Genomic DNA, 22,236 nt, shown 5'->3' on the forward strand with positions numbered 1-22,236 from the left:
CTCTCTCTCTTTCTTTCTTTCTTTCTCTTTCTCTCTCTCTCTTGCTCTTTCTCTCTCTTCTCTCTCATTCTTTACTTTCCCTCTTCGTGAGCAAATTCATAATTGCTTAGCAATACTAGACGTGGTGGAAATGGGCCTTTATGGTTCTAAGTGTCGGAAATGAAACAAATTATAATGGGACTAAAATTTAAATAATTTTGTATAATAATGTAATTAATAGCTTTTGATCAAGCAATAGCAAGTGGAACCATTTGGAGTTTGGGGGTGGGGGTTTTAAATATTGTTCTAACCTACATTTTTAAGACCAATTTATGATACGGAGAAGTATTGCACTCTTCTCCGTCTGGGGGGTGGGGGTGTTAAATGTTGTTCTAACCTGCATTTTTAAGACCAAAATACGATACGAAGAGGCATTTTTGGATTTTGTTTTAGAAGAAACAGTCTTTTTGCCTGTGTTTTTACGATCAATTTATTAGCTGGAAAAAGTTTAGAGACGGGTAATGGATTCAAATTTAGTTCCCATCCTCCTTTCCCTGATATAAACGTGCTAATTGATTCAATTAATTCTTAAATTACTTTATAAATTGGGTACCAGAGATTTTATTTTTATTGAGGAGAGAAGAGGATGGGAATCTTTTTATCCACATTTTTAAGACCAATTTACAAGTCGGCAAACATTTTGAGGGGGAATGGGATCAACCAAAAAATAACTGGGGTTAAAGAAATAAAATTGTTGATTTATTCATCAATTACAGAACAATTTTGATTCACAAAATGCTCACTTTCCTGTTAGTAACAGATCTTTCTTCGGCTACTAATCATAAGACCTTAGGGTGTCCAGTGCACACCTTTATTGAATCCTAAACCAAAATAAAGCAACGTGGGACACTGGTCTTTATGTCTTGAACACACTTGATTTTGAAGCAAAATATCGGAAATCCTAAACCTAAAAAATAAAAATTACCTCTAAAAAAACCTCTATAAACTTTGTAATTACTAATTTTATTTTGTGTTAGGCTACATTCTGCCTTTTGCACTAGTGTTATATGAGCTTTATTTTGTTAAACGGGCTAATAAATACTCTCAAGTCTTATTGACAGCTTATCCTATATTTACTCAAAACAACATTAAGGTATCAGACAACTTCATGTTTAGGTTATAATTTTCCTATCACGATAACGTTCCTCTGTCGATAATCGTACGGTTACGATAACGATAACGTTATAACACCTTAAAAAATAGAAATTCTTAGTATCTAATTGTCAGCTGTTTTATTGTTAATAGTCATTAATTGAAAGAGTTAATTATTGCAATGCCTTGTTTTAATTGGCTAATGACCATAATAAATATCGTTCATTTTTTGAGGAGCAGGTAGATAAACTTATAACGGGCTAATAAGTAGTAGCAGTAGTTGACAGGTTTAATAACTAAAAACTTAGCAGCTATCGCTGATTTGCGTTTTTTTTTACAACATATTCAAAATCAAATTACACTTAATTTTGTCAAGTGTCAGGGATTCAAGTTCTGATGTCGTTGGTCATTTGGTTTGGAACGGGGTTTGATGGTGTGACTCTGTTCAGCTGTGCTAGAATCAATCCAGCTCTAAATGGGTACCTGGAGAAATCTGAGGGGGGGGATACGGGAAGTATCGGAAGATTTTCTACCAACCACGCATTGCACTCCCGACCGAAGGCATTGAATCAGGAGTTTGGTACCTGCGCAACGCAGATCAACACGCAAAAAAGCTTTTTTTAAAGTAAGATCGGATCTAATATTTTTCACACTTTTAAGATAACCTACAAATCGTTTGCTAGTTGGTCTCAAATGGATGACCAACAGGGCAAAGAACTGCTTTGCAAATAGTTTTTGGTAATTATCGTAGAAGTGTGACAGTATTGAATACAACCTTTAGGCGTTACAGCGGAGATTAGTATTAGTAGCAAACACTGTGACACCGCAGTAGATAAAGACACATATAAAAACTTCGGCTACTGAAGCTCAATATTGACTATCGGAACGTCTTCTCTCTCGAGGTGTGTCTCTTGGGATAAAGATAGCCAAAAAACTGACCTATCTTTGCACAGGTTAATCACCAGTTGGCTTTATGGTGGGATAAGTTCTTTAGTAGTCAACAGCAAGCTGTTGGCATGTACAAACAGCAAAAGTTTGGGCAAACCCTCAGTGCTTCATACGCTAAGACTAGAGAAAATTACACCAGTAGAATATGTGACTATAGATCTCTTGGCGAGGACTTGGAACTTAGAGGTTCCCTTTGCGAAGGCATACTTGGATAATTCACCTAAAAGAATGAATAATGGATTTGGTCATTTCAAAATATAACGTTTTTTCAAGAGCTAGTTTCTCCCATGTACAAATGTTACGCCAAAAGACTTCTTTTATTATTGTACTCATCCCCTTACAAAAAAAGCATACTTACGTGCCTGAGCTTAGCATATGCTATTTTAATGTCAGAAGAATCTCTATTCTTTGTCCATCATAATATGATAATCTTTAGTCGGTGGTCGGTCTATCCTTCAACTTAACTTCTTTCTTCTCGCTTTTTTGAAATTGTTCTGTTAATTTTTGAAATTGTTCTGTTAATATAGAAGCAAAGGAGAACTGTCTCTTGAAAGCGTCTCTTGCCAAGAAATTTTGCAGCCATTTATTTCTTTCCTACGCATTTAAATATTTAACATTTTCTGGAAATCAGTTTTCTTTCTTGTTTCTGTCTCTTTACCTAAACAAAAACGTCGTGAGTCTGTGGAAATAATAAATGATTTAAGTTAGCTTCGTTTAATTCCTTTTTCTTAATAAAATTGCTGTGTTCGTGCAATTTTAACACAGTAACAATAGGTAACGTTTGTGACAAAAAAACTTGTGTACTGATCAGGGTAGGAAGCGCACAGAGGGGATTACGGCCCGGGTCTGCCCCCCCCCCCTCAATTCTATATTTTTTCTAAATTTTTTGGTTTTTCTATTCAAATCAATTTTGCCTTTTTGGTATCCGCTTCCTCCCCCCCCCCTCCAAAAAAATCCCTGCGGACATATCTGGGGCTGTCGGGCAGTTCTTTACGTATGAAGAAGCTTCTCCTTTCTCTGCTCGTCACAACGGACTAGTTTTTAGTCCGGGTCAACCTTTTCTAATAATCGCTCTTTTTCCGTATATTGATCAGTTTAGGTGAAGGAAGAATGGAATTAACTACTGAATCCTTGTATCTGTACTGAATTCCTTATATCCCTGGCAATGGAGCCTTTCGAGGGAGAATAAGTGTATTGTAATTCCATTTTGAATTGTATTTTGTATTGCATTGTATTGAATAATAATAAACTTCCTCTTTTCTTCTTCTTCTTCTTGAAGTGTCTTTGTGCTGATACCTCACTATCATTTGTTTCAGTGTTAGTATTATAATTAAAAAAGAATCATTTTCTCTTTTCTCTCACTAGATGAAGACCAATGTGCATCTAGGATTTTGTTCGGGAAAGGGGAGGGGGATACAACAACAAATAATAAAACTCATATCAAAAAATTGTTTCTATGTACTGTTTTACGTTTATACGAGTCTGGCAAAAATTTCGGGAGGTATCAAACTTCCTGAGCCCCCCCCCTCCGCTCTTGGATACTGCCTTAACGAAGGCACATTGAAATATACGTTGTTGCGTTTCCTTTGACTCGTAAAAACAGTAGGAAATTTATGAAATGCCAGACGGTTCTCTTGTTAGAATTAACTAAAATTTTCAAACCAATAAAGTGGTTATGGGCCTTATTGTTCAACAGGGGGAGGACATCGAACTTCACGTTTGATTTTGTGAATGAGTACGTAGATAGACAATTTAAATGAATGAATAACAAGCCTGTTACATTAAAATAGTGTCTTTCACGAAATTTCAGCACCTCTCTCGTAATAATCTAACATTATTAATATATATATATATATATATATATATATATATATTATATATATATATATATATATATATATATATATATATATATATATATGTATATGTATGTATGTATCTATATATGTATGACATTTTGAATTTTAACCCACTAATGACAAAAATTTAAATAGCAGAGTGAAACAAATAGAAAAAGAAAGAAAAAAAACTAACTAAAAATAACGTATTATATAAACAATTTAGAAAGGAGGAAGTTTATTTTTACCGATTTCCAAAAGCTTGGTACTTAGCACAGTAACTTCGCTAGAAATATCATTTATCCCGAAGTTTGAAATTTTCTACCTTTTACGGTTTTTATATAAAGACAAAAAAAGGAATTTAGAATACCGGAGAAACTGAATAATTTTATATTATTAATATATATATATATATATATATATATATATATATATATATATATATATATATATATATATATATATATATATATATATATATATATATATATATATATATATATATATATATATATATATAGACAAGCAGCCTTTTTTTCCCCTTTTTTTGTCTTTTTTGAAGGTAGTCTAAACTATTACATTCAAACGAAGCGAAAACAGATTGTCTGGACTCGAATTTAGAATAAACAATTTTTTCTTAAACATTTAGATTTTAAACCTTTTTTTCAAATGTTATTATCTTCATCTGATGTTTAAATGAAATGAAATCCATAATAAGATCTAGAGTGTGCTGAAACAGTAAACGTTTTAAATTAGCCAAAAACTATCCATGTTTATTTTCTCTTTATTTTGAAAGAGCCTTGCTATTTTTGTTTCATTTTAATATGGTGCTGAGTTAATAGTTGACGTATGTGACAGGATATTTAAGATTTGATCCATTCATTGATCTTTTTCAAGGTCTGAAGAAGTTAGTCTTCACTTGGGGCATATTGCTTCCTCGAAGTGACAGTTCTAATCTTGTTGTTTGTGTCACTTTTTAGGGCTGCACTCTTAAGTTGTTGTATTTTTAAGAAGGCAATGTAGGATGAAACTTTTAAGTGCCGTCAAAATATAAAAATGTCAAATATAAAGAGGTCAAACTTTAAATACGTCAAAATATAGATTATTTCGCCCTTTGGTCCTTTTTAGGTTTATTCGTACCTAAAAACCGCGATTCTCCCAGATTTTTCTTTCGATGATTCAGAATTATGAAGTTTTTAGGGCAGTACCACATTGTCGTCAATTCTGCCTTGTTGAACCGCAAAAATAAATAAGTAAAACTAATTTTTTTTACATTTGTCTGTCTTTTACAATCTTTTACAAACTTTTACAATCTGTTGATTTCCACAACACCTTCAGAGGAAAGCTCAACCTTCTCAAGATGTTTTGTGAAATATATTTTAGCTTTTTTTGCTAATTTTTCTTATCGATGCTTCCTTTTTTTTAATTATGGAGCTGATCTGCTACCGCCAAAGCAGCAAAACTGCATATGAAGGTCTTTTTTTGTTATAAATTAAATAAAAAAAACTAATTTTTAAAAGAATGTAAGGAGTCACATTAAAACTTAAAACGAATTGAAGTTACTCCGTGTATGAATGGGGCTGTTCCCTTCTCAACGCCCCGCTTTTTAAGCTAAAGTTTGACTCTTTCTCTCAATTCTACTTTATTAAACTGTAAAAACTTTAGCGTAAAGAGTGGGGCGGTGAGAAGGTAACAGCCCCTTTCACACACGAAGTAGTTTTTTTTTTAAGTTTTAATGTCGCTCCTTACTTTCAGTTGCATTCATTCTATGAGTTTTAGGGGGTGTATCCCTCTTGTTTCTAAAATAAGGCAAATTTTATCATAATTTTGATGAGTTAGACTAAATTTGATGAAACTTATATATTTAAAATCAGCATAAGAATCCGATTCTTTTGATGTATCTTTTAGTATCAAAATTCCATTTTTTAGAGTTTCGTTTACTATTGAGCCGGGTCGCTCCTTACTACAGTTCGTTACCACGAACTGTTTGATTGAATTAAGAAGTTTTCCCTTTTTTCTAATGTTTATTTTTTTGCTTTATATGAAGACAAATTAACTTAAGATTTTGAGTGTTTTAAGACGAAAAACTCTCAAACTAGTCCAAACCAAATTCTGTTTCTTCTTCTGAAAGAATCTGGCTGTGTTTGTATAATTTTGATGTTCTGTCGTTTATAGGCAATGTTTATGAGATAACTTTTGTGGACTGATTTATGCTTTGATCTTTTGCAAGGTCTGATTAGCGTCCTCCAGGTTCTTCAGAGTCATCCATGAGGTGTGGTCTTCAGCATCGTTTTGGCCAAAACGCCAATTGCCAAAACGCAATCTATGCTGCAACTGCCATCTTTCAGGTACACATTTCACTATAGGTGATTGCATTCTAAAGATGCTTTGTTCGATTTTAAAGCTAATTAAAGATGTCTCTGTTTTTTTTAAGTTTTGAATTTAAACGTAATAATTTTTACTATTCAAGGTTTTTTTTCTTTTTAAATGAATTATTTACTGAAGTATTTTTACCTGTCCAACTTCTTTTTTGTTTACTTGTAGGATCTAAAAAAAAATAAAAATTTACTTTCATATGCTTATTGTTCAATTTTTTTATATCTCTTTTTGGGATTATGTTTTATTGCATATTATATTAAGCAACGACTGATAAATGCGTTGAGCAATCAAAAACTTTTAATAATTATTATTATTCACTACTTTCTAGCGATATAGTTTAAATGGAACTGATAATTAATTAATGTTTATTTTAATAAAATTTTAATTTAAATATCTTCATCCGTTTGTTTCTTCTTTTAGCTCAATAAAGAAGTATGTTTATCAAAATGAAAAAACGGGAGAAATTGAGTATTCAAAGTCTGGTCTGGTTGAGCAGAAATCATCAGAGTCATCGTCAGCTGTACCTCAGTTGGGTAAGAGCAATTAGAAAATATTTATTTAAAGAGCAATTAGAAAAGTTGGGTAATTAGCAATTAGAATATTATAGATTTTAATTCGACTTAGTAGATAAACCTTTTGCAGGTCTTGTATTTTGTACTTGTTGAAATATTATCCGCCAAAATATGGAAGGTTATGGATAAATTCCCCCTCCCTCCATCTTTGTCTGCAAGATCTTCCACTGAAAGATATTAATATTGGGCATAGAAATGCACTTTTTAAAACTTCAGTCCCTTAACTAACATTTTTATATTGGCCAGATGTGTTTTCATCAGAGGTTTCCGTATTCAAAAGTGGGCAACCGCCCTCTTGTACTTACCTTTTTTTGCTCATGGTCAAATTGTGCAAATTTTCTTGCGCAATTTTTTTTTTTCGGAAATTCAGAAAATTCATGACCAATAGCGATCATGACTTTGGCGGAGTAACACCTCGTTTCCTGGTGCGCGTCATTTATTCACGCTTATCAATTTCAAGTGAATTGGATATTGAATGTCACTGATAATATTTATTTTGATACTGATTTACTTGTTCAATTAAGATACTAATGGTAAATTCCTAAGAGACAATTACCGGTTTACCTACTTAAGTAGGGTAAGAACTCCATTATTTTATGGTTAATTATCCCTATAGCCTAGGGCTAAAGGAGACCGTTAGAGGAGGTCTGGGCATAAACTTTTAAACGTGAACAGAAACGTAAAAATAAACGTAAATTTAGCAATTTAAAGTGCCCCTCTTTTTGTCCTAGCGTAATGACTCCTTCTTAAGAGCTGCTATTATAGACCTTTACCGTATAGACTTTTACCTTAAATTTGTTTTTAGAATAACATTTACTATTAAGACTAATTTAAACAATACTAATTAAGTTACCATTCCCGAATCAGCTAGAAATTGGTATTTTCTCACTTACACGTTCTTTTTTTAATTCTAAAAATGATTTCTAAAAATCATTTTTTGTTAATTACAAAAGGCACTATATGTAGCAATTTCCATCAAAATTTCCTTTTAATATAAGTTGCGATCTATCTGTATTTCTTTTGTAGTATCTGAAGCCGAGCCTTCATTTGTAGCCCCATCTCCAGTCTTGGCTGATTCGAACCTCGAAGTGGAGCCTATATGTGAAGACCAATCCACTTCATCGAACTCGACAAAACGTCTCATGCCTCCTGAATCTAATATTGCCGAAACTAGTCCACCCAAGAAGATTCAAAAGTCGAATTTGAAATCTACTGTAAAGAAGGTATTTTTTCATATTTTTTACTTAAAGTTACAGAAGATTTGGAGTTTTTAAACAAACAAAATCTAACGAGACGATATTTCAGAGAAAGAAGACAGGAAAGGCGAGGCCAAGTCACCTGAGGCCAAAATAGATAAAGATATTTATTTCAAAATGTTTCTATCACGAACCCCGAAGGGCCGAATTAGAGAATCAGTAAAAAACAATACAAGCAAAAAAAAAATCATAAAAAACTCGACTTTTAAGAAACTGGGATACAATGTCAAAACAACAGTATCAGAATGCAAATCATTCCGTGTTCAAAATTATTAAACTGAAAATCCCGGCAGTTTTAAAAAGATAAAAACGGATAAAATTTCAAAAGAGTAATATATACACTAAAAAAGGTTTATAAAAGAACAAATAAAAAGAGGGAGGAAAATCAGGAAACAAAACAAGTGAACCAACATAAAGTCTTACCTTAAATTTGATAAACTCCAGTAGAAACTCCAGTAGAAAATAATAAAAAAGAAAGACTAGCGATTTGTTTTATCTGTAATGAGTTTTTTTTTAATGAAAAATAGTTTGTTTTATGTGTAATGTAAGTCATGTAAATTTTATTTTATAAATAAAAAACGGTCTTTTTTATCTCTAATGAAGTTTTTTTTTCAAAACAAAAACCGATACTCGCTCCTCTTCATCGTCGATTCACAACTTCACTCTTTGCTCCCTCCTGTGAAGCTCTCACTTGCTTTGAGTTCTTTCTAATAACTTCTCCCTTTTGGATTATAGTACATTTTGTTATTTTTTACACGCCAAAAACTAATTCTTTTCTGCAATGGGTACTCTCGTACTTCTAAACCTGTCTCTGGATCCTGGCTTTCACCCAATATTTTTTTTTAGAACAATTATAGGGTTGTCAAATAATTATTTAATTCTTAAAATAGCAATTTGATTAATTAGCTTTGCTGCGACTAAAAACTGTGCTTACTGTTTTTAATTAACTTTTTTTATTATTATGAGGGATTTGCCCATTAATGATTGTTATAACACAATATTAAGGGGTATATTGCCTTAGGATACTGAGGAGTAATACTGAAAAGGAGGCATTTTCGGCCAATCACCAAAAAACTAAACAACAAATGTCAACAAATAACCAAAAGAAATTGACGTAATGTTTTTACCCCTTAATCTAGATAATAGGACCGAAACGTCTTATAGCTTTTTATTTGTGACACAGTTGCTCATACGCATATCAAAACTATCCCTTAACTCCTCAACGAACCATAGAAAATACCTAGCTTACTTTTTCAAAGCGTCCGTGTTTCAGAACTGCTATTGCTAACGACTCACGGCAGTACCAATCCGCCTGACGTCAACTTAGGTATGCACACTCACAAAAGTTCGCAAAAGAACTAAATACTAATATTAAATAAATATTTGAAAATAACTTAATAACAATGATAAAAGAATTAAACTATAAGTTGAGATCAATCATGCAACTATTGATAACCTGCAGTTGACTAACAGCATCCATGATGTTTAGTTTTGAAAAACTCGCACCAAGGGTATTATTTTTGTACTGCTATTGTTTGCCTGCTGATCTGCTGAAATCGGTGGCTGAAAAAAACTAGGTTGTCTGGCCCTTTAAGCTATATATCTTCAAGTGCCACCTATTAAAATGTTTCTTAAGAGTTTTATTATGGTGCTTGATTTATTGTTTGCATTTGCAATCAATGGCTTATACCCAAAATAAAAATTCATTTTTCTCAGCTGAAGGCTGAAATTTTGGAAAGAGCCGTTTTCGTGAAAACATTCAAAACTCTTTTTAAAAATTGCCAAAGCGCTAAATGAGCCATACAATTTTGAGCATGAGTATTTGTTATACCAAATGCGGATATTTAACACCCCCTTTTTTTTCTAGGTTAAGACTAAAGAGAGCAAATCGAAGAAGAAGCATCCTGTGTTAAAGATGGTGTCTAAATGGCAAGAAATTCAAGAACAGTTCAAATAGGCTGTAGAAAATTTAAATTGTATATTATCATGACATTGAACATTTTTTTAAATACAAAATTTGCGAACTTTTTTCTGAAATATGAAATTATGAGGTAATTGTGGCAAAGCGAATGGGTCACTAATAGCGAACTGCATCTTTGGCTTGAGCTGGATAATGGCTTTGGATTTGGCACTGGATTATGCGAAGGTAGGGATTAAAAGCTGCTAGCGCCACTTACAGTGGAGCGTTTGGCCGCTTCATAAAAAAAATTTCAACAAAATCAGGTATTTCATAAGATCATGATTGATAAAAATGTCGCCAAAAAAAAAATCAAGTCAAGTCGGAACCTTTAAGAATAGTAATGACGTGATTGTCATTCATTCATCCATGAACAACTATCAAACTTGATTTTGACAGATGTTCATACTATCGATTATTGCCTATAACAAACGAAGCTAAAGCGAAACACGAGTACAAGTTTTGGATTTGTTTGCGGAACTATTTAGAGAGCATGTGATATTCTAAATAAAAGTCAAAGCAAGTCATTGGGAAATTGTGGAGGCGACAGTGCAATTCGACCAAGCAAGTAGCAACCTCCAGATGAATCACTTAGATGTGCTAATATTTCTTTGGAAATGGTTGGCTAAACAGGGAATACACATAACGTTGAAGGGACCCAATGACTTGTAAATAACACTTGCGCAATTTAAAGCATCTGTGTAGTTTTTTACTGGGTTTTGTGTCACAGCTGGTTGGCGCCTAAGATCGCAATGGCGTTCTTCTTCTAATGTTATATTTTTTTTCTTCTTCACTTTCATTTTTGATTCTCACTGTTGCTTGTCTTGTAACAGAACAATTCCTTGTTCCTCACTTCACTCTGACACGTTTTGACACCTTCTTCCGTGCGTCTGCTAACCGCATATTTCTTAGTTCTTCAGTTTCATTTTTGATACGTTTTGATTCTTGCTGTCATTTACCTTCTAGCCGAATGTTTCTTTGTTCTTCACTTTTGTTTCCTGTTATTTCACTTACCGCTCATTGCTTGCATTTCTATCGTTTTATTGCTGAAGTATTGAAACTCTTCATCGTTTCTCAATGTTAAAATTAAAGGTTCGATTTTTGAAAACGAGATGTCATTCCTGAAAGGGGTCAGACAAAATAGATGCTTTGTAAAGGGGTCAGACAAAACTGTTAATTCAAAATAGGCATTTCTCAAGTAATCAATAATATACCCCTGACATATTTTTCTTGGCTCTTCAATATTTCGTACATAGTATACACTGATGACCTTGTTATCTGCAGAAGTAAAGATAATTTATTCAGCTCTCTTAACTACATTTCTGAAGCTTGTGTTTGGATTGACCTTTATTTAAATTTTGGTATGTGCGAGTACCTTACTTTTGGCTCTTCGTCTCCTCTTGCAATCCCCTCGGGCATGCAGAGGAGATTGCAACTCCTCTCTCTGGCGGGGATACAATATTTCTTGTTTTAAAGCAGCCTGGTAAATACATCAGACATTTACTAAATCTAAACTATCCTCTTCTAAGGCTCTGTAAATCTTTTTTCCTCAGTAGATGGTGGAGACCAAGTAAGAAATGCGACTGGAGAGCAAAAACTACTGCAAAGCCGAGCTAGACCCTTGCAGTGATATCGCCATCTATTCGAAGATATCCTACCATAAGACACATGAATATTTTTTAAGGCATTAGAAACTAACTCGGAGCAGGTCTCAGAAATTGACGAGAAAAACAGTATACCAAGCCATTTATCTTTTGTAGAGTAAGGTTACTAATCTTGAGCAATATTACTAACAGTTTGCAATCTTTTTGTTGTCGGCTTCTTTCCGAAACCAGGATGAAAATTAAGGTTGGTTATTCAAGAATTGTCGTAAACGAAGGTAAATATAATCGTGAGGCCTTATGCAAATTATTTTCAGCTTGTTGTGATCATTCTAAGTTGCGTTCGATTTAGCAAAACTTAGTTTACTAAAAAGTCTACTTTTTTGTGTTTAGCCAGAAAGTTAGCAAGGCTTTTGCAAATCGAACGAAATTTTAGCAGAAAATTAGAAGTTGCCATAACGTGAGCTGTACAGGAAATTAGGAACAGACCATCAAGCGTCCGGAAAGTGAGGCCTGAAACAGTCAAAACAATGAAGTAGGCCGAAATCACCTACGCTGACAAGAAATCAACCATTCTGTGAGATTTTTATACTTCTTATGTCTTTTTACAAGAAGAAAAGTAAACTTCAGCATTAAAAATACAGCGTCTTAGTGAGCAATTTTAATAAACACTGCATTATTCTTCTAAATGCCCTAAATGAATAAAGAAACCCTAAATGAATAATCATATTTTGCAAGAGTTTACTCTTACCGTGGAGGCAAGCACGATCGGTCGTGTTCGAATTTCTTGCCAGAAGTTCTTTGTAGATATCTAAGAACGAAAAATTCTTAATAATAATTTTGTAGTAAACTTTTTAATTAACCAAAAATCCGTTCGTATAAAAAAAAAATGTTCAAAGTTAACTAAGAATTAAAAAACAGCAAAATCTACTTATTAGTTAACTAATAAAGTAAATCGGACGAGCCTCTATTCTAACTCTTTCTGGGTTTAATCTTCTGTTAAAAAAGAACGATATTTCTTCTTTGCATATTCAGTTACTCCGGTATTCTAAATTCCTTTTTTTTTTATCCCTCTATAAAACTAAAAAGTAGATTTCAAAATTCGGGATGAGATGTTTTTAGCGAAGTTGCTGTGCTAAGTACCAAGCTTTCGAAAATCGGTAAAAATAAACTTTATCCGTTCCAAATTTTGTACATAATACACATACATTTATATATATACATATACATATATATATATATATATATATATATATATATATATATATATATATATATATATATATATATATATATATATATATATATGTGTGTGTGTGTGTGTGTGTAAATTAGGTATTGGCTAGTTTTGAATATTCCGGCAGGCTAAACAGGCTCATTGGCTCTAAGATGGTAAGCCTACTGGGGACAGCGACAGACTGCTTTTTTTACTTTTGCCTATATTTTAAAGCACATGAAAAGACAAGTATACAACACTTTTTGATCAATTGGCAAAAGTTTAGATGGCGATGGTGATATTTTGTTGCCCTAATGCCAGTTGCCACTTTTAAAAGTTTCTTACGTTCCTTTGGACTGAAGTTCGAACCTGCGTGTAGGAAGGCGTTTTCTTGGGAAGTATTGACGCGTAAGCTAATGCAGTCACGAAACTAAAATGGCTTTCTGCTATTTTTGTCTAAGAAGCCTTTATACTCGAATGAGTTAGGAGTAGCAGTAACAGTTTTAGTCTCAAAGATTAGAATAGACTGAAATCTATTTTCGTCTTTAGGCTGAGTGATCCAGGGGCTTGCTAAAAGAAGGGTTTAATTAGGGATCAGGTTGAATGGTGTTTGGCTAATCCAGATAATTAGTAATTACGATGTTAGGATGCTTACAGGGCCCTATCTCTGTCCAGGCTCTCCAAACTTGAAAGATATGAATATTAGTTGTTTTAAAAACAATTTTATTAATGCTTTTTTACCATTTTGCATAACGTTGAGTAGAGAATATTCCACTATCAAAATTGAAACAATTTGGAGTACTCTCTTTTGTAATAATAATGATCGTTGAATATTTATTGTTTCAATTTAAGAAAATCCGTCAGTAGTACTACATTATCACGCTGTTATGAAACTTTGTTTTAGCTCTCTAAATTCCAAAGATTGATATTTAAATTGAATATTATGATTTCTGTAAAAAATAAACGTAATTATGTATTTTTACCGCTTTTGGAGAACTCCGAGCTTAATTTCCCCCTCTCCCTGTCTTCCATCTGCTTGGAACGCACTTTTATAATAATTTTTCCAGTAATGCAATAGGTAATTTCAGAACAAATCCGAAATAATAATCAGTAGCAGGAACTTGCATAAATGGGGGGCCTGTTGCCCCCTCCCTAAGTACAAAAAATCCTGCGCATATGCCAAATAAGCCGGGGGCAGATCTAGAGCAATAACTTGGGTGGGGGTAATATGAAAAGGGCGCCAAATTGTCACCAAATTGACAAGTTTTTTTTTAAAAAAGAGTGAAAAACAGAAAACAATATAAGGAATAAGGGCACCAGCAAAAATCTTGGGGAGGCTGGGGTCCCCTGGATCCACTATTGAAATCAGCAACTATGACTTTATGATGCTGCCGAGGCCCTGTATCTGTCCTGGCTCACTCTAAATTCGAAAGGCCATATTTTTTCCTGGATTTCATGTTTTCAGTAAAAAACGGTTCTAAACGCAGTTTTATCGTTTTCAGAGATCTTTGAACTGAAATAACCCTTCGAAACCCAAAGCTATTTGGATCCGCAGTATTGCAATAACAGTAATAGAAGCTCAATAATATATTTCACATCCAATACAGAAAATCAATGAGCCGCACAACCAAAGCTAAGTTTTTTGTGCTACCTAACTTGAGATAAAACTGAATAGAAAAATATTGAATAAAATATATAAAATAATATTTTATGAATTATGGTGGTCGGCATCAAAATGCAGTACGTTTTCTTCGTAACAAGTAAAATTAGATAAATCAAACCAAATACGAAAAGATGACTAAATTACATCCACCTAATCTATTTATTAGGTACACAATTTTTGTACTCAATTTTGGCTCCTGGCACGGAGCCAGCTGCTCCGTACGTAACTCAATTTTAAATTGACCGGAATAATCCAAGTTTTTAATTTTTTGAATAAATTTATTCGCAAGCTTCAGCGCTGTATACATACGTGAAAAAGTTCTTTTAATGAAAACCAGAAGGAAAATCTCAAAATCTTTTCCTGTCCCAATATCTGGTGATTGACCTCTGGTCAGAGGTCAGATTCACATAACCATGACTTAGATAACGGTACATTAAAACTTACATTAACATAACTTACATAACCGTATATATCTTTATATGTTAACAAAATTGAAAAAAAAACTTTTAAAAATGCACCTTTCAAGCCATCTGAAAGGCAACAATTAAAGTAGCAAGAACGGTGAAAATGTAAGCTGTTTTTTTGAATTGATTATGTGAAAACTTGCATAACCGTATATATTTCTAAAAAATAGAAACGTGTGGAGCTTAGTTTTTTTTTAAAGACTTCTTTATGTAATGGTAGAAGTGTATATCAAATTTTAAAAAAAGAAACAGGGTTGAAAAATTATTAGAAAACAAGCAAAAAATTTGCACCAAACACCTTAAGAAAGTAAAACAATCCTTTGAAATTGAAGTATTTTTTGGAATCAACAAATTGTTTATGTTCGAATTTTCGAACATAACGCAAGCCCCTCCTATATCCCAATTTATTCAAAGCCTCCTCTTTAAACCTCCCAAGAGGTTTGAATTCCCTCAAGTCCTTCCTTACAACCTTGTCCCTCCCAGTTTGTGGATGACCTGCTCTTTGTTTGGCCCAAGATGGTTTGCCGAAAAGCATGATATTTGGCAGTATTAAATAAAAAAAACTAATTTTTTTAACTGAAAGTAAGGAGCGACATTAAAACTTAAAACGAACAGAAATTACTCCGTATATGAAATGGGTTGTCCCCTCCGCAGTCCCTCGCTCTTTACGCTAAAGTTTGACTCTTTGCCACAATTCTACCTTTTAAAACAACTAAAAACTTTAGCGTAAAGAGCGTGGGACTGCGGAGGGGACAACCCATTTCATATACGGAATAATTTCTGTTCGTTTTAAGTTTTAATGTCGCTCCTTACTTTCAGTTAAAAAAACTAGTTTTTTTTATTTAATTTCTGAACGTTTTTGAATTAATGCATGTTTGATTTTGGCTCTCCGCACATAAATTATTGAAATGAAATTAGTATATTAATTTTTTTTTGGCTAAATGGCTTTCTCTTAGTTTTGATCAGACGATTTTGAGAAATAAGGGGTGGGGAAGGAGGCCTAGCTGCCCTCCAATTTTTCGGTTACTTAAAAAGGCTACTAGAACTTTTAATATTCAACGAACGTTTTTATTAGTAAAAAATATACGTAACTTAAGAATTAACTTACGTAACAAACTTTTATATTCTTATATTTTTATTATGTGTACGAGGGGGTTTGTACCCTCGTTAATAACTCGCTCTTTACACTAAATCGTAAGTTTTGTTCCAATTCTTTAAGAATGACCCCTGAATCAAATAGGCCGTAGAATAAATAGTTGAAATCACTAAAAATATTTTAGCATAAAGAGCGAGGTATTTATCTCCTCCTAAATACCTCGCTCTTTATGCTAAAGTATTTTTAGAACCCTTCATATGTGTAATAATCTCTGTTTGTTTTAAATTTCAATGCTATTCCTTACTTTCATTTGAAAAAACGTTTTCATGTTTATTTTTTCATTGTTTTTTTTTTTATAGTAATGCTAGAAAATCCTGCGCCCTTTTCATTGAATTTTTTTCCCCCATGGCATATTTCTCCAAGGAAAGATCCTCCCACATAGCCCCCTCCCTCAACCCTACCCCCAAAACCAAAAAAATCCCCCTGAAAACGTCTGTACACTTCCCAAACACCATTATTATATGTAAACACTGGTTGAAGTTTGTAACTTGCAACCCCTCCCCCAGGGACTGTGGGGGAGTAAGTCATCCCCAAAAACATAGTTATTAAGATTTTCGACTATGCCAAACAAAATGGCTATCTCAAAATTTTGATCCGTTGACTTTGGGAAAAAAATGAGCGTGGGAGGGGGCCTAGATGCCCTCCAATTTTTTTGGTCACTTAAAAAGGGCACTAGAACTTTTCATTTCCGTTAGAATGAGCCCTCTTGCGACATTCTAGGACCACTTGGTCGATACGATGACCCCTGGGGAAAAAAACAAAAAAAAAAACAAACAAATAAACACGCACCCGTGATTTGTCTTCTGGCAAAAAATGCAAAATTCCACATTTTTGTAGATAGGAGCTTGAAACTTCTACAGTAGGGTTCTCTGATACGCTGAATCTGATGGTGTCATTTTCGTTAAGATCCTACGACTTTTAGGGGATGTTTCCCCCTATTTTCCTAAATAAGGCTAATTTTCTCAGGCTCGTAACTTTTGATGGCTAAGACTAAACTTGATGAAACTTATATATTTAAAATCAGCATTAAAATGCGATTCTTTTGATGTAGCTATTTATATCAAAATTCAATTTTTTAGAGTTTTGGTTACTATTGAGCCGGATCGCTCCTTACTACAGTTCGTTACCACGAACTGTTTGATTACCACGAACTGTTTGAAATATCTTTTAATCGCAGAATTTGTCCAATCAATATAATCTCATTATAACCATAGAAAACGGGATAGAAACACATTTTCGTAATTCTTGCTATTTGAAATATGGTCAGTCAGATAGGTACCCAAAAAAATCCGTCATACATTCCTCTGGAAAATATATAACAGGGCCTTCTCCATTTTTGGGCGTGCTCATATTTCAGACCCATCCTTAACCACTTTAATCACTGTAGCTTCACAGAATTACCTTCCTATTCTTTGAAACCTTGGCTATTCTACTTTTAGCGTCTTCAGTGCACCCACTATCTTTACTAATAATACTACCTAGGTAAGTGAAGCTATCCACTTGATCTTCTCGTTATCTAGCATAATCTCTTCGCCTTCACTCATTCCCAGTGTAAGTGACTTAGTCTTCTCAACAATAATTATCAAATATCTATATATATATATAAATAAGTTGTTTGTGTGTTATGTCTGTTACACTATGTCTCTTACGCCAGATTATATCTTTTATATATATAAACACTAGCTGTTAGGGTGGCGCTTCGCGCCACCCCAACACATAGTTGGTGGGGGCACTTCGCGCCCCCCCAAGCCCCCCCGCGTGCGTAAGTCGTTACGCGCCATATTAGTTACGCGCCATTGTAGTTGTGTCCCTGTGTCCCACCTGTGAATATAGATATATATATATATATATATATATATATATATATATATATATATATATATATATATATATATATATATATATATATATATATATATATATATATATATATATATATATATATATATATATATATATATATATATATATATATATATATATATATATATATATATATATATATATATATATATATATATATATATATCTATATATATATATATGTTTTTAACTACGTAAAACTTGCGAATATACAACATTCTTCGCTGTCCCATTGTCGGTGCATATAAATACATTGTCAGGATTACCGACTCTTGAACATGCAACATATAATTGTCCATGGGAAAACAATCCGTATTCGGATCTATACCTTATGATTCTAATGATTGCCCTTGAGCTTTGTTGATGGTGATTGCTAATCGACCATTCCCTGTGTCGCCGTCGTCATTTATATATCCCCCTGTGCCCCCCCGGCGTCCCCGTTGTAGTTGTGTCCCTGTGTCCCGGTCGTCATTTATATTCCCTGTGTTCCGGTCGTCATTTGTGTCCCGTTGTCCCAGTCTGTAATTTCTCTTTGAGTTTCCCGGTCGTGCGCCCCCCCAAGCCCCCCACGCGCGAAAGTCGTTACGCGCCATATTAGTTACGCGCCATTGTAGTTGTGTCCCTGTGTCCCACCTGTGAATATAGATAGAAATATATATATATGTTTTTAACTACGTAAAACTTGCGAATATACAACATTTTTCGCTGTCCCATTGTCGGTGCATATAAATAGATTGTCAGGTTTACCGACTCTTGAACATGCAACATATAATTGTCCATGGGAAAAACAATCCGTATTCAGATCTATACCTCATGATTCTAATGATTGCCCTTGAGCTTTGTTGATTATGATTGCTAATCGACCATTCCCTGTGTCGCCGTCGTCATTTATATATCCCCCTGTGCCCCCCGGCGTCCCCGTTGTAGTTGTGTCTCTGTGTCCCGGTCGTCATTTATATTCCCTGTGTCCCGGTCGTCATTTGTGTCCCGGTGTCCCAGTCTTTAATTTCTCTTTGAGTGTCCCGGTCGTCATTTATATTCCTTGTGTCCCGGTGTCCCGGTCGTCATTTGTGTCCCGGTGTCCCGGTCTGTATATACATTCGTTTTTGAATTGGTCTTTTTTTTAGTTTTTAGTTTTTTGCCTTTTTTTTAGTTTTTTTTTAGTTATACCTCATGATTCTAATGATTGCCCTTGAGCTTTGTTGATGGTGATTGCTAATCGAACATTCCCTGTGTCCCCATCGTCATTTATATATCCCCCTGTGCCCCCCGGCGTCCCCGTTGTAGTTGTGTCTCTGTGTCCCGGTCGTCATTTGTGTCCCGGTATCCCGGTCTGTATATACATTCGTTTTTGAATTGGTATATGATGAAATAAATTTTTGTGTTTTTCCCCTTTTTTTCTTTTTAGTTGTTTTTTGGTTTTTACTTTTTTTTTTTAGTTTTTTTTCTTTTTTTTTAGTTTTTTTTTGTAGTTTTTACCTTTTTATTTTTTTTTATTTTTTTTTTTAGTTTTGTTTTTCTCCTTTATTTTCAGTTTTTTTCCTTTTTTTATTTTTTTTTATTTTTTAGTTTTTTTTAGTTTTTTAGCTCTTTTAGTTTTTTTTATTAGTTTTGTTTTTTTTCTTTTTATTTTTTTGTAGTTTTTACCTTTTTTTAGTTTTTTTAGTTTTTTTTTACTTATGTCCTGGTCGTCATGAAGCCAACCCCAACACCTAGTTGGTGGGGCGCTTCGCGCCCCCCCCAAGCCCTCCCGCGCGTAAGTCGTTACGGGCCATATTAGTTACGCGCCATTGTAGTTGTGTCCCTGTGTCCCACCTGTGAATAGAGATATATATATATATATATATATATATATATATATATATATATATATATATATATATATATATATATATATATATATATATATATATATATATATATATATATATATATATATATATATATATATATATATATATATATATATATATATATATATAAAAATAAGTTGTCTGTCTGTGTGTCTGTCTGTCTGTCAGGTGACGTCATGTTTCTGTGTTGACTGACGTCATGAAATTAGTTGTCGTCATTTTTGCTTTGACGGTGACGTCATTCAAGATATTTAAGACATATGTTCACGTAGAAATCTATTAATGTTTAAGTTTAAAATGACTGATGAACTTACAATGGCAAAAGCCGATGAAGATGCTCAAAGAGTCTATGCCAAAAAACTTGCTGCTGATAGAGAAAGTCAGAAAAGAAAGCGTGCCGAGGAATCAAAAGAACAGCAAGGAAACAGGCTTGAGGCTAAAGAACGCAAAACCACGCAGTTAGATGAAGATCCACCTGGACAGCGAGAGTCAAAACATATCAAAACTGAAAATGATAGCGATGATGATTGGGTTTGGGATTTTGACTTGGATAAGGTCATCAATGCCTACCAGATTTTAGTTAAAAAAACAAAGGTTCGGCGATATGTATTTCATAGTGAAGCTGAAAAATAAAGAAGAAAAAGAAAACTGAAAAAAGAAAAAATGTAAAAAACTTAAAAATACTACAAGAAAAAACACTCAAAGAGAAATTACAGACCGGGACACAAATGACGACCGGGACAGAGGGAATATAAATAACGACCGGGACACTCAAAGAGAAATTACAGACTGGGATACCGGGACACAAATGACGACCGGGACACAGGGAATATAAATGACGACCAGGACACAGGTATTTAAGAATATCGTTCAAAGACAAATTTTTAATTGTAAGAAGACCGTTGAAAGAGAAATTTCTAATTGTAAAATGACTGAAGAACCTACAATGGCAACGGTACCACCATCGAAGTAGATAACCAGTGGGTTGTTCCATATTCCCCATTATTATCAAAAACATTTAATGCACACATAAACGTTGAATACTGTAACTCCGTAAAGGCAATCAAATACATATGTAAATACGTCAACAAAGGCAGTGACATGGCAGTTTTTGGCTTGCAGCCCGAAATCAAAGATTTCGACGAAATCGTACAATATCAGACTGGAAGATACATAAGCAGTAATGAAGCTGTTTGGCGATTTTTTTCATTTCCGATACATGAACGTAGTCCAGCTGTTGTTCACTTAGCGGTACATTTACAGAATGGTCAACGTGTATATTTCTCGGAAACCAACGTGCAACAAAGAGCCCTGAATCCACCGGATACAAAATTAACAGCTTTTTTTCGCTTTGCAAAAATGATTCTTTTGCAAAAAAAATGCTGAATACTGAAGTGCCTTCGTTTTACACGTGGAATACTAAATATAAAGTATTTGAACGTCGAAAACAGGGTAAGTCAGTCGACGGCCAACCTACCATCTTCAAAGATACCACGATAGGAAGACTCTACACCGTTCACCCCAATCAACATGAATGCTTCTTTCTACGCCTGCTTTTGGTGAATGTACCCAGTCCGACATCCTTTGAGTATTTGAGAACTGTAAACGGTACTATACATGACACTTACCGTAGTGCATGCCAAGCTCTGAATTTATTGGAGAATGACCAACACTGGGATAACTGCATCAATGACGCGTGCGAAACGTCAACCCCAAGTCAAATTCGTGCATTGTTTGGCATCATTTTAACAACTTGCTCTCCATCAGCTCCTACAGAGTTATGGGAAAAATATAAGTCAAAAATGTCCGAAGATATACTCCATCGAAAACAGTTAGAGACGTCAGATATGACTTTTGATTTTACATCAGAAATTTATAACTACACTTTAGTTATTATAGAAGATTTGTGCGTACGTATGGCAAACAAACCTCTTCAGGATTTGGGAATGCCTTCACCTAACCGTATCGCTGCTGTTTCGACATGTGTAGAATTGGATCGTGAACAAAGTTACAGTACGAGTGATCTATTGTCGTATGTACAAAATAATATTTCCAAGTTAACGTCGGAACAAAAAAACATTTATGATACGATAGACTCAATTTCAGGACGTATACAACTACCTGCTGATTTCTGTAATTTAGTGACGTCCAAAAATGAATTGATTGAAAAAGTATTTCCGAATATTCTAAAAAATTATAAAAATAATAAATGGCTAAGTGAAAGAGCGATTCTCGCACCCAAAAACATAGACGTCCACGAAATCAACAATATTGTTTTGACCAAGATTCGAGACCAGGTAGTCCTTTACAAGTCAGTCGACACAGTTTTGGAACCAAAT

The 22,236-nt window shown here is 33.9% G+C and overlaps 1 protein-coding gene across 1 annotated transcript in view; it reads left to right on the forward strand.

Annotated features, from left to right (window-relative positions):
* Positions 1-10,152, forward strand: part of LOC136041722 (uncharacterized) — a gene marked incomplete in the record, with an annotated part of 55,421 nt that extends 45,269 nt beyond the window's left edge. Inside the window, 3 exon segments of the mRNA XM_065726467.1 lie at positions 6,717-6,829; positions 7,895-8,091; positions 9,992-10,152. Of these exon segments, the coding sequence (XP_065582539.1) occupies positions 6,717-6,829; positions 7,895-8,091; positions 9,992-10,081 (400 nt within the window).
* Positions 10,153-22,236: the final 12,084 nt, after the last annotated feature.

The sequence above is a fragment of the Artemia franciscana genome, unplaced genomic scaffold (genome assembly GCF_032884065.1).
Source record: "Artemia franciscana unplaced genomic scaffold, ASM3288406v1 PGA_scaffold_330, whole genome shotgun sequence".
NCBI classification, from domain to species: Eukaryota; Metazoa; Arthropoda; class Branchiopoda; order Anostraca; family Artemiidae; genus Artemia; species Artemia franciscana.